Source organism: Fukomys damarensis, unplaced genomic scaffold (genome assembly GCF_012274545.1).
Source record: "Fukomys damarensis isolate Sample0158 unplaced genomic scaffold, DMR_v1.0_HiC HiC_scaffold_37, whole genome shotgun sequence".
Taxonomy (NCBI): domain Eukaryota; kingdom Metazoa; phylum Chordata; class Mammalia; order Rodentia; family Bathyergidae; genus Fukomys; species Fukomys damarensis.
In genome coordinates, this window is record NW_022900949.1 from 34,476,110 (window position 1) to 34,490,179 (window position 14,070).

A 14,070-nucleotide genomic window follows, 5' to 3' on the forward strand; every position below is an offset into this window, starting at 1 on the left:
CCTGAGGCAGGAGGAGTTTGATCACAGAGCTACATAGTTCAGGGTCAACCTGAAGACACATAGCAAGATCCTGTCTCAGAAGGAAAAAAAAAAAAAAAAACAAAAGCAGGGAGCTAGAGGTCAGAAGTGAACCCAGTGGAGCAAGCAGACGCATCAGGCCTGCCGGATACAAGACATGTGTATGAAGGCCCAGTGGTTCTTCAGGCAGTACCCCATGGCGGGACCAGCTACATCATTTTTAAAAAGGCAGGGTACAAATAGCAAAATTTCGAACACATGCGATTCATACTTGGACTTGGAAAGTCTCATTTCCATGGAGACAAAGTGAACCACAAGCACCAAACTAAAAGATACAAGCAATTTCCAGTCAATAGGATGCAATGCAGAAAATAGTGTTGGAGAGGGGAGGAGAGGAGAGTTGAGTGTGGTGGAGCATGCTAACAGAAAGGTGTGGGCTCAAAGTCTCGCTGAGGTGAGGGACAAGAGCTTCCCTATGGAGGCTAAAGGAAACTTTAAATTATTGTACATTTAATATTCCTCAGCATATAACTGTTGGTTTTCCTTTCATCACATAATCATGCCACCAGTTTTTCGTATAACCACCCACCATTAGTGACAGCTCACTAACATTCTTTTTTTTTTTTTTTTCATACTGGGGATTGAACTTAGATCCTTGTGCTTGTAAAGCAGGCAGCAGAACCACTGAGCTAAATCCCCAGCCCCATAACATTAATTTTAAAAAGATTTCCCAAGAGGTAGGAGATAATACCTTTTCAGGTTTGAAATACTAAATGATTTTTGAATATCCAAAACCAAAATACCTCCGCCTAGTTTCAAACTTGAACACTCGTACGTCATTAAGAAGATAGCCATTTGGTGTCTGTGGGCCTGGTTACACATTTTTTAAGCATAGGTAATTCACAGATGATTAAGACATTTGTGTGTTTTCTCATAAGCTTCAAGTGAAGCAGATTTACACACCATTAAAATGCGTCACAAGGACCACAGTAAATGTGTGACGCGCAAGAGCATCAGTAGAAATGAAACAGAAAACTCTTGTAAATAGCAAAACCTACAAAATGTCATAATGTAGAGGAGGACGATATTTGAACGGTGGAGATGTTGAATTTGATGCCTGAGCTGCATCTTCCTTTGTAAGCGTGAGTTTGTCCCCCAGAGGAGCATTAGATTAGTCTGTGTGGAGCCAGAGGAACAGCACATAAGATTCAGGAACAAAAGGTTCAAGAGCACTTGTGTTTGGACTTCTCAACCCATCCGTGCTTGGAGACCCATGGTCCTGGGGAGGGTGACAAGAGCTAGGATTGGAGAGAGAGGCAGTGCCAGGTATGTGTCCATAAGAAATGGGGAGCCGTTTAAGAATTTTAAGCAAAGTCAAAATGAACACCAAGGAGATTATTATAGTAATATGAGTGAAAAATTAGGAAGTAAAAGTGATTTATTAAGTAAAAGGGTCAGGGGAAAAACAAGACAAGACTTCGGTCATGATGAATCTATGTGCTAGTGCCAGGCTGGCCCTTTTTCTTCCAGGTCAAGTCCTTTGGTGTTGGAGAGAGGCTGAAAAGACAAAGGTGAAGGGCAACAAAGTTCCCATATGTAGGAATCCATAAGCTTTAGCTTCATTAAAAGAATAGCCATGGTGCCGGGCGTGGTGGCGCACGCCTGTAACCCCAGCACTCGGGAGGCTGAGGCAGGAGGATTGCTGTGAGTTCAAGACCAGCCTGGGCTACATAGTGATTTCCAGGTCAGTCTCAACTACATAGTGAGACACTGTCTCAAAAAAGGGGGGAGGGAATAGCCATGTGCTATTAAGGTTATAAAAAATTATTTCAAATGTGAAAATATAAACATCACCTACATATAAAATTTAAGCATATGGGACCATCCAAATTTTAAATTTTAGCCTATAAATGTACTTAGGTTTGAGATAATAGTCACAGGCAAAAATATAAAGAATATTAACCCTTAGGAGGATTAAAATCTAGAGGAAATTACTACATTTTGTTCCTGATAAGCACAGAACTCTCATATCCAAAGTAGTGGATGCCCCAGAGCCAGGTTCTCCACTCCAAAGCAGGTTCACTCAGAGATGGGTCTGGGCATCACATGGTCATAGGCAGCAACTGGGGAAATGGCCAGTTGTCTTCTTCCTGGCCAATACGGCATGACGGGACAGGAGGAGAGGTTTGCTGGGACAACCTCTGGGAAAGGGCTTTTCAGAAGAGACTGCCCATCTTCTTCTTCTTGTGGTTGCTACCAGGTCTGAGTAAGACCATAGCATACCTACAGTCGGGTTACCAGCCCAAGAATGATGCCAGTGCTCAAGTCAGCGGCGCAGCGAGAGGGAAGTAGCCTGCCTCCCAGGTGACATGTCCAGCTACCAGTCTGCCCTCCTTGAACCTCTCATTATGTGGGGCTAAAACTTTCCTTATTGTCCCAGCCACCTGAATGGGAGTTTTCTATTACTTAGAGCCCAACACTTCCCAATTGAAATGAGAACAGTAGAGAAAAATTAAACACTAACAGATGGCTATGATGCATCGGATGTTCTCTAAGAGAACATCTCTTGGGAAATCAATCTCATTTACAGTCATTCAAAGGCTTTATTTGAAGTTTACATCATCACCTCCCTCCAAATTGTATTCACCAGTTTGTGACACTCTCATATGTAACCTGCTGCCCTCTCACGAACCACTGCTGATGAACACAAACGTGACAGAGAGAAGAGGTGCACTGGCTGGATCTTGTTCCTGATAAACTGCAGAGAGAAGGCTTCTTCTTTACAACCAATTTCAAGGTTGCGGCTATAAAGTTTCGACGTGGGAGCCCAAAAAGATGGCAAGAAAAGGAAAGAATCTGACACCTCCTAAAAATAAAACAAGCACTTTCTTAAAGTGAAAAATAGATCCTCCACGTGTGCCTCCTGGACACACTGGGAGCATTCGTATACATTTTCCATATCCTTAGAAATAGTGCATGCTGAATGCTAGGCATCATGTCTGCCCCATGGCATTATTCGCCATTATTACCAGCACTGTTCTACTTAGATCAGATTCCTGTGCTACATCCAGCATGGAGGGTGTCCTCCATGTCCTTAAAGCGCCCCCTAGTGGATCTGTATGGGATCTGTTTGCTTTCTGTAGCTCGTGTTGGTTTACTCATCAATGCCTTTGAAATGTGTGACCCCAGGGCTGGCGTATGCGTTTCATGTTCATAAACAAGCAGTAACTTTGGCATTTCTTATCACAAAAAACCCATATGAGAAAGCTGGCAATCCCAGTGAGCTTCCTGGGCGGAGAGATTTTTCTGTCAAAGCCGGGAGGGTCTGGTCATCCACCATCCTCAGAGTTTCACCATTGAGTCGGACGGATCTGCAAAGAGGAAACGTGAGCCTGAGTCAGCCATGTTGTGCAAACCCCACCACCCTAAAGAGTTGTGAAATCTTTTATTTTGGACCAAAATTTTGCTTGTGGCAACCCATGTTATATAACGAGGATCTTGACAGTGTGTCCGTGGGGTTTGACCCAGGTGATCTGGGCCTGCCGTGGAGAAGAGCGGTTGGACTGAGACATTGTGGGCTGCAAAGCCTGAAATATTTACTATCTGGTCCTTGGCAGAAAACAGAATACACACACCTGTGCTCGGCAATGTGGCGGAGGGAGAAAAAGAAAAAAACCTCATACACCTTGCGGAATTGTGGCAATTTGATGGAAGATAACTGAAAATATTTTTATTTAAAGCAAATAGAGATCTATATAGAATAGAATGTAACATAACAATGATAGTGATGTCTCCTATAAATTTGTTCATAAACTAACTTCCATTGCTCCCCAGGAAGTACACATTCATTAATAAGGTGTTTTGGTAGAAAAAAAAAATATATATATATTGAAACAAAAAATAATGTTTCACTAAACCCCTGAAAAAATTGCTTTCTGTGTATTTCACTGTTGGAATTCAAAAACTGAGTCATAAAATTAAAAAAAAATTCACTCAGAACAGACACTGGTATCGACTTATGTTTCCATAGCCTATTTTTGTTTATGGTTTCCGGGTTATGGTTATAACATTTCCTGCCCAACCGCATCTGAAAACTGTTGTGCTATAGGTCAACACGAAAGCCGATAGCTGGGAGCTCAGCCTGCAGCACAGGCACGGCTTTGTAACTGCTGCGTCTTAGGTTACAAAGCCCAGAGCTGAGCCTCTAACCCGGAAAGGATGGAAACCAGTCTTTCCTCTCGAGGATCCGTAGTCAGGGTAGAGGGTGAGAGATCTTGAAAACTGTGTGGTCATGCTACATGGAAACAACAAAATAACAGTGCGGGGCTAAGTAAATAAGCGAATGACTCCTTCCATGGCATCCTGTGTAGCCACTAAAATTATGCAGTAGGTGAAGGCACTGGTATGAATAAATATTGGGCATGTGAAGGGGAAGGAATCAAATTTTAAGAAAAATATATACAAAACCCATTCTTAAAAATAGTGTACATGTACATAATAGAGAATGAATATTATATATTGGTATGATTATTTAGCAGGTTATATATTTACATATCTGAGAAATAACGATACATGATACTTTTACAGTGTTTACTCTCTGCAAAGCACTGTTATACATGCACTACATATAGGACATAAAAGTAACTGACGTTAATCCTCTGATTTCAAAAATAAACAAGTATTGTTTGCATAATACAAAGAGTATCTGAGAAAAAGAAAATGGTTTTCCTTTGACTTGATTAGATGCTCAGCCTCGAGTTTGGTAGCACAAGTTCCAGAAATGTGTTTGGGGTGGATCCCAGGTCACTAGAACAGTACTGCTGCAGCTAAGATGACGATCGTGTTGTTTGACCAGTATTCATAGCCTTAAAAAGGCTGTGCATTGGGCCACGGATTTAACTCAGTTGTTCCACTGCGTGCTTCGCAAGGGCAAGGTCCTGAGTTCGACACCCAGTACCAAAAGCGGCTGGGTGGAAGCTTAGTCCGCTGATTACATCTACATTGGGCTGGACAGTGAGAGTGAGGGTTTATTTGACAGTAGTAGCTTATTTCTTACATTGAGGATAAAGAAGTAGAAGTCATTTTTGTCAAGTTTCAGATAAAATAAAGCTTTAGCAGGCAACAGATGTGGCAGAACTGGAGATGCTGGGAAACTTAAGACAAATAGAAAATACTGATTTTATATTAGAAATATATTTTCTCTTATCGCTTCTTGGCCTTTTGGTTAAGATCTAGTGTAGTGCCCTGGCGTGGTGGCACACACCCAGCACTCGGGAGGCTGAGGCAGGAGGATCGCTGTGAGTTCGAGACCAGCCTGGGCTACATAGTGAGTTCCAAGTCAGTCTCAACTACATAGTGAGACCCTGTCTCAAAAAAAACCAAAAAAAAAAAATAAAAGATCTAGTGTAGCAATATATTTGCTCAGATATTTATTAAATATTACTCAGAACCCTCCAAAGGCACTACACCATTAAACAATTATTTTTAGGGCAATTTTCACTTTCTGAGTCATTAATATGAGCAAGTATACAGGCTGGGTATTTGTAAAACTTATCTGGGATACTGCCCGCAAAATATAAAGAGAGAAGACTGGAAGTAATATCTACTTATCAAAGAAAAGTTAGGGGAATAAAATATCTTTCATAACCACCAGTTTTCCAACTGTACAGCATGGATGTGTGATCAGAATGTGGCCTGATAAATGTAGCCAAAAGAAGAACCACTGAAGAAACTGGGCATCGTTAGTCTAGGGAGGAGACAACCCAGTCATCCTGGAGAAGAAGAGGTGCTGGGCACCACTGTGGGGCAGAGGTGGGGAGCACAAGAGACCTGAGAAGTTACATACACCCAAACAGCGGTCAAGTACAGGGCAACAGGCATAGGAAGGGACAACAGAGAACCAAAAAGCTGAATGGCTACCTAAAGTAAGCCACCCCAGCAAGGGGAGAAAACAAACCCACCCTTGTCAGAGAATCTACTGGAGAGAAAAGCAGGTGTGGCTGCAGCATTGTGCAGCAGGAGAGCAGGTCCTTAGCGTTCCCAGGCCTCTGGGCTCCATCCTCAGTAAGAGCACAGGCAGACACACCCTACAGAGAAAGGGGATCCCGCAAAGCCTCCTGTCTACAGAATGAGGCGGAGTTTGCAACCTCTGCTGTAGAGTCCAGACTGAGAGTAGCGCATGCAGACAGAGGCTCCCGGTCTTGCCAAGGAGCAGTGGCCTCCAGAGAACAATCACGTGGAGCTGGACAGCCTGGGATGGGTGGCTGGGCCAAAAAACTCTGCAAATACTTCCAGCTCTACAGCTCCCATGAGAGTCCTTCGGAAAAGCTTCCTTCTCGGCAGCATCAGGCGCAAGCATGCTTAATTAAGCATTCTCATTTCACAAAGGATCAGAGCATAAAAAAGAAATGTATTGTTACCCAAAGATGCATTATTTAATAACAGGAAGAATAAACGGTTTAAACTGTTAAGTAGACCATGGCACTTTATAAAACATGTAGCCCACTGAAGCTGTCTACAACGACTATGTAGGAAACACCTTGGGAAAACTTGTGGATGCCTCCCTTTTCCCATTGGATGTTGTACGATTATACAGTAGTTACAGTCTTTAATAAGCCCTGGAGAAAACAAACAAAGGAACAGTACCCAGTGCTAATCACATTTATCTGTGGGGAATGGGACTTGGGACAAAGCAGAATCACGCCCCACTGCTAAAAGACGCGGAAAACAGCACACACATGGCATTGCCAAGATGGAAGAAGATGGTGGGAATCATATAAATCTTCATTTCTTGTAGTCCCCATGAGGACAGCTGTACTGAAAAGAGTTCCCTCCGACACACACAGGAGCCATCACGTGTCTATACACCTTGCTCCGCAAGCCTGAGCCTTTCTTTGGGTCCCCATTGGATGTGTACTGTTATAAAATGTGTTTCAAAGTCAACTTAAAAACCAAAATGTTTTAGGACTAGCTTCAAATAATCTGATGTGATTGTCCAGGCATTCCCGACAGGTTTTTTCTCACTCTAACTCATAAAAGAAACCCTACTTTAATGCTATAAGAAAGTCACATGTAGCCCACATAGTAGGGTATTTTGTACCAGCCCGTGTGCCCCTAGTAGAAACCATATAAAGGTAGGTTTTGCTTTAGTGATTGTAAAGACTTTTCATGGTCTAATCACCTAAATGCATTCACTGGATACAAACTATTTGTTTGTTTGTTTGTTTGTTTTGGTACTGGGGATCGAAGTCAGGTCAAGTGAGGTCCCTGCACTTGTGAGACAGGCGGCGGAACCATTGAGCTAAATCCCTGGCCCATAAACTATTTTTTAAACTAATTGCTAGTTTGTGTTCATCTCCTTCTGCTTTGGACTTCTGAGTTGTACTTCATTCATACGTAAATCTCCTAAATATTAAGAACACTGTTAAAACTTGAAATACTTACCCTTTTTGGCTCCCTATCAAACTCTTTATGCTGATAAACAATGACAAATTTATTCCAACTTTGAAATGAAGGAGGAAATTTACTCACTTGGATAGTAATCCATCCCGGCCTGAAGGTTTTAGAAGGTACTTATCCACTTCTTTATGAAATAAGCGATGGGGTAACTGCAAGCGCTTGGTCATGTTGTAGAGGTTTAGGGCATACAGAGTCAAATCTCCTTCTTTATACCTTGGACTAAAAACAAATAGGTTAACTCAATAAAAATATTAACTGAACTTAAGGACACAAGAACTTGGTTATAAAGAGGATCATGGATACTAAGTATTTGTGTGACGAGACCTGTCGGAATCCTTCTTGTTGAAGATAATCGTAGACCACTCGTGTAGTCTCATTGTGAAAATATTACTGAGAAACTGCTTCTCACATTGCCACTTCCTGAGCCAGAGCTTTGAGATCTTGGCTGCTCTACCAGGCTGGATTTCTATAAAGCCAGCGAGACCACCCACTTTTATATATAGGAAGGTTAAATGGTAACGTGTAGTTTGTTGGCTCACATGGATTCAAATTATAAACCATAGAGACAGCAGCTATTCCTAGCTACAGAAAAAAATAAGAAAAGTGAACCTATTGACGTTTTTCAAAATGTACGCGATCAAAGCCTTCCTCTACTACTTCCGAGCAGAGCCTGATCCGCAGAATTCTCAGCCACTGGAAACCAGAAATTCTACATGGCTTTTTGAGCTAGAAATCGTATTTTCGTATCACCCTATTGAGAATGACAGATTGAAACTCAGAAGAAGAAAAGGTCCCTGAGATTTAGGAAAAGTTTTTTGCTACTTACGCCAGAGGAAGGGGCCACAAAACTCTTTATGGCATCTCCAACTCCACAGCTGTGGTTGCAACTTTTGACAATAAGATTTGTGTTGGTCCTGTTTGCCTTTTTTGATTATTTTGCTATTTAGTAAATTTATCACATGATGCAAGGAGATAAGTGTATTCATATAACTGTCCACATCACTACATTTATAGCCACTCATAATCCTCCAGTGAATTGTTCCTATAAATGTTATTTTGTTCTATTTGTACTAATATTTATTAAGATTCAGGATACAGCTCCATCATAAGTTATGACAATTGAAATCATTATCTAAATCTTAGCAGGACTGCCAATGCCTGTATTTAAGCAATGCTTTTATTTTATTTTGGAAGTTAGAGTCTGGTGGCATATTGCTATGAACACACACACACACACACACACACACACACACACACACACAAAAAGGGAAGAATGACACACCCATGGCCCCACCGTGCCGAAACCTGCTGACTGTTGTGGGTGTGTCTCTACTCACTGATTGCTGTTGGTGCAATGAAGGTACACACGAAGCTTTTCGTGGTCAGAGCCTCTCACACTTGCCATGAACACAGTGGTGCCCACCAGTTGCTTGAACAGAAGGGACAGCCAGTAATCCTGGTGTGGTGGTTGGGGAAGAGACAAAAGAGGATCGCTGCTTATTTTTTATTCTTATTTTAACAAAAGCAGCAAAAGACAGTTATCCTACAAAGAGGGTAACTGCTATTCTAAGGGTATTTAAATGGAATTTTTTGGCGGGGGGGTGGGGATGCTGGTGATCACCATGAATTTTAGGGCAGTACCTTGCTTGCTGCTGTTTTTCCCTGGAAGATTCTGTTTCCATAATTAAGAAGACACATTTCAAGAATGCAACCCTCAGAAAGCTTACTTATTCTTGCTTTTCTTTCATCCAAAGCAGAGCTCAAAGAACACTGAAACTCATGCATGCACAAGGACACGTTTTTTTAAATAAAGCTCGTTTGTTTAAGAAACAAATAATTTCCTGTAAGACCTTATTGTCCTCCTAATAAAGTTATGGATTAGGCAACGATCATTCTAGCTATCAAGATCAAGAAAGGAAAAACACATTATGTGCTTCCTGACAGAAGAACACAACGTCATCTATGAAGAATTCTTATCAAAATTTAAAATTTTTAATAAGCTCAGACTTCAAGTTTCCAGGAAACATGGGAGACAGAGGAACATGTCAAATGACATGACGGGAATAAATTTAGCAAAACCCAGAACATAGGAAACACTATAGAACAAGTTACCTGGTTTCTTTAATTAATAAAGTACAAGAAATAACACAGAGGGATGAGAATTTAAAGATGAACAGATTTTCCCAGTACTCCCACACACACACCACAGACTGAAAGAGACATGTCACCAAATGTAATGTGTGAACTCTGGATTTTGATTGACTAAATAACAATAATATTTTAGACAACAAAGAAATGTGAAACACTGACTAAATATAGTCAAATAATTCTTGTTGAAAACAGATATCCTCAGGGCCGGATTTAGCTCAGTGGCACTGCCACCTGCCTCACAGGCACAAGGTCCCAAGTTCAATCCCTGGTACCCAAAAAGAAAAAAAAAAGAAAGAAAGATACACCAGGGATTTAACTTAGTAGTTCCACCACCTGTGCAAAGTCCTGAGTTTGAACCCGGTACCCAAAAAAACAAAGCCAGATATCCTCAAATGCTATTTGATACTATAAAAATCAAGGCCTTACTTTTTATGGGTTCCATCTTATAGATAGATAGATGGATAATGCGTGTGTGTATTCAGATGGAATTTTGAATAAAAGTCTGCATTTCCTACTTTAGTACCTGATATTGTTAGAGATAGGATAGAATGAGGTTTTATTCATAAATATCTTGAAGATTATTAATAAGAATATCAATTCTTCAAGTGAGTTTAAAAATATAAATACGTAGGTACTGGCTTTGTTTGCTTGTTTGCTTGTTTGTTTGTTTGAGACAGGGTCTTGCTGTGTAGTTCATGTTGGCCTTGAACTCCCTAGGTATCCCAGGCTGGCCTTAAACTCATAGTGATCCTCCTGCCTCAGCCTCCCGAGGGCTAGGATTATAGGTATGCACAACCGCACCCAGCTAGTACTGGCTTTTTACAAAGTTAAATAAATTATTATTTCATGACATAAAAATAGAGCTTTTGATACAATAGCAATTTTAACTTCACCAAATATTTTTTATTCAACATTATTATTTTGTAAAATGAGCCATAAAATTTCAAAGTGCCCCTTTTTGAAAAACATGAACACCCATTCTACAAATGACCCACATGTTAGAAAGCTTGGCTTTTGATTTCTTCTCTTGAGACACAGATATGTTAGACTGGACGGTGTCTGAGGTTTCTCCACCTCCTGGTCCCGTGGCTAGGTTATTTACGGAGAAGACCAACTGTTCGCTTTGAACCAGGACCCCCCCACCCCCAGCATCTTCCATTGGGCCAAGAAATAGAAAAATGACAGTCACTTACAGGTAAAGGTGTGAAGTTTTGATCCACTAAGTGGTAGTTTCCGGCGCCAAAGAGGACCTGTCTCATCACCACGTCTAGGCCCATTTGGGCCGACAGGCCCAGTTTATCCAGCCACCTGGGATAGAGCAACACCCAGCTTTCTTCAGGTTTGAAAACAAAAAGCACTCCCTGCTACTTACACACTATCCTGCCTTGCTCATCTACAGGAGGGAATGCACAGAAACCCAGAGGTGTGGCGTTAGTCACAACCAAACCACACAGCCAAAGGGCCAGTAAGTATGGCAGTGAACCCTCCACTCCGTCCCACACTTGAGCGTGACAGCAAATCCCCGCAGACTGCGAAGAGGCCAGAGGAGTCCTGTGCAAGCCAAGATGTTGTCTACAAAGCACAGCAGACCCATTCCTATCCCCACAGGAAAGTTCTCACCCCACATCCCACCTGACACACGCACTGTGTGAGGACCACAGAGAAGACTGCCGGCAGCAGTGGCCAAAATGAAATCAGCAGTCACAGGCAGGGTGTTATAGACACTTCCCCTCGTCCTGCCTCTGTCCCCACACCTGCCCACCAACCCTTCAGTTGATGGCAAAACAAATGTCCCTGTTCTCCTCTTTAGTCCTCACGTCCTCCTGAGCACACGGGATCTGTGCGCTTCATTCTAAGTTGGTAAGAGCAAGGATGGTGAGGAGGAAAGAATAAGGCTGAGGGAGGACAGGGGGGAAAACCTCAGGGTGAGGATGCAGAACTCTAGATTAAGACCCCGGGAGAGTCGCATGCTGAATAGAAGCAGTCAGCAGTTCGAAGCAATCAGGCCCGTGGTGCAGGATGCTGAGGCGACTCGGGAGACGTTTAAATTTTTTGGAGTCCCTCTCATGTGACCTCATACTTGAGGCTCTAATCTTCTTGGGAATCTACAATTCAGGTGCATGCAGTAAGTACCGTTCTCAGAGCCAAAGTCCTAGGTGCGTCCTTTTACAGTGAACTTTGTTAGAGGAGAGACTCCATGGCCTGTTTTGGGCTACCATTAAGGCGGGAGATACCTAACTAGTTCACTGTTACAGAGGTTCATTTGGGACACTTGTTAACGATGGCCAACAAGCTTTAGCCAATCAGTTTCCTGCAAATTCTGGCCTGATTTTGGGGGCTTGGCCGCAAAAGCCATTGACATTGTTTTTGGCTGGCACTAATAAGGATCCCTGACCCAGTGGGGTTTCACTCACATGAAGCCAGCTGCAAAGGTATTGGACAGCAGGGGCGCCCCGCCTCCGTATGCAGAGCTTGTCTCGCCCAACCAGACCTTCTTGCCAGGCCTGGTCTCCTCCACCACCTAGGAACAGAAAGCTCGCCATGGTAACTACAGATAAGCTGGCAAAGCCCTGGGCTGAAGATTCGCTGCATTCCAAACCTGTGCTGCCACACCCACCTGTCGGGCCCATCTAGCTACAAAATGTGTCCAGTCATTTAGGTCTTCAGCAATTATCTTTTTTTTTTTTTTATTGCAACAGTAGGGTATGGAAGGAATAGAAATAAACACATTGTTATAATCTGTAACTAATTCTACTAAAAGGCTATTGGAAGTATTTTAAATTTCTAAGCAATATACCTGGGCAAAAGCCAATGCTGACAAAGAAACTAAGCGTGAACAAGACATAGCTCTTGGACTCTAAAATTAGAAAAACATGCCGGGCATGGTGGCACATGTCTGTAATCTCAGCACTTGGGAGGCTGAGGCAGGAGGATTACTGCAAGTTCGAGACCAGCCTGGGCTACACAGTGAGTTCCAGGTCAGTCTCAACTACAAAGTGAGACCAAAGCCAATGCTGACAAAGAAACTAAGCGTGAACAAGACATAGCTCTTGGACTCTAAAATTAGAAAAACATGCCGGGCATGGTGGCACATGTCTGTAATCTCAGCACTTGGGAGGCTGAGGCAGGAGGATTACTGCAAGTTCGAGACCAGCCTGGGCTACACAGTGAGTTCCAGGTCAGTCTCAACTACAAAGTGAGACCCTGTCTCTAAAAAAAAAAATTATAATAATAATTAAAAAATAAAATTAGAAAATCATGTTAATGTATGCACCTACAGAATTTAGGAGTAACTAGGCTATGACAAATAAGGACTCTGGATTTACTGAAAAAAATTTAAAAGACTATTACCTGCAAAATTTTTTGCACTGATACCATGAAAGTGTCCAGCACGTCTGGGTTTAGAAAATCTTCTTTGGTAGCAATCCGTCCATTTACATAGTAGCTAAATTAGTCAGAAAATATTCCGGAAAAAAAATGACAGATTAACTTCCTGTTTTTAAGTCAATTTCAACCTTGTTCTCTTTCCTACTTTTCTCATCTCCTCTCTGTTGTGAAACAAAAGGGCAGAAAGGAGGCACCAAAGGGAAAGGTTACATGAGGAAGGGGCTATTTCTCCAAATAACTAGGAATCTGCTGCTCTACCTTCAAAAGGGCCACCAGTCCTGGTCACCACTTGGGCAAGCGATGAGTCACAGCTACTTTTATACTCTATGAGTTAATTGGCAGGGTGCCTTGACCTTTATAGAAAATACATTATTTTAAAGTAACATTAAATATTTTTGTTAATATTAAGCACAGTGATGCTTGAAATATTATTTGTTTCTTATTTAAACCATAAAGCCAATTTGCAGTTGAGTGGAAATAATTTTTTGAAGCCTGGTGATAGATAAAATTAGCCTTTCTCTCCTCATAGAAAGAACAAGGGACACTTACTGGTGCCACGTAATTGCATCTACCACCTCTCCACCAGTCTGCAGGAAGCTGGAAAGAAAATGCCGTCACGTTATCGAGCAGTCGTCCTCCATACGCACACTAGTGCTCAAGAGTTCAATTCCCCAGAAGTAACTGGTTACTTTGTCAGGCTCAAACACAAACTTCCTAATTCTCATAACGGACTTCATCATCAATGCATCAATTTGTCTTTGCATACTTGGTCATCTGAGCCAATGAATCTGGTTTTGACAAACCACATATTCAGGTGGCTCACTGTTTGATAATATGTGGGCTGCTGCGAATTCTCCACCGGAGAACTTTTATTTTTAAGACAAATGGTTCTGCCAGGTATGGTGGGGCACATGTGTAATCCCAGAACTTCAGAGGCTAAGGCAGGAGGATCACAGAGCGTTTGAGGCCTGGACTACATAGTTTGAGGCCAGACTGAACTACACAGTGAGACCTTTTGACACACTGGAAGGAAAAAAGGAAGGGAGGGAGAGGAGG

General features: G+C 42.1%; 1 protein-coding gene across 1 annotated transcript in view; it reads right to left on the minus strand.

Annotated features, from left to right (window-relative positions):
- Positions 1-2,476: 2,476 nt before the first annotated feature.
- The window catches only part of Hpse (heparanase), a 30,488-nt gene continuing 18,894 nt past the window's right edge, over positions 2,477-14,070 (minus strand). Inside the window, exons 6-12 of the mRNA XM_010617776.2 lie at positions 13,564-13,611; positions 12,979-13,072; positions 12,042-12,148; positions 10,821-10,935; positions 8,814-8,932; positions 7,549-7,695; positions 2,477-3,389 (exon numbers count right to left, since the gene is read on the minus strand). Coding sequence (XP_010616078.1) covers positions 3,230-3,389; positions 7,549-7,695; positions 8,814-8,932; positions 10,821-10,935; positions 12,042-12,148; positions 12,979-13,072; positions 13,564-13,611 — 790 coding nt within the window. The 3' untranslated portion in view covers positions 2,477-3,229. The remainder of the gene's footprint in view (positions 3,390-7,548; positions 7,696-8,813; positions 8,933-10,820; positions 10,936-12,041; positions 12,149-12,978; positions 13,073-13,563; positions 13,612-14,070) is intronic.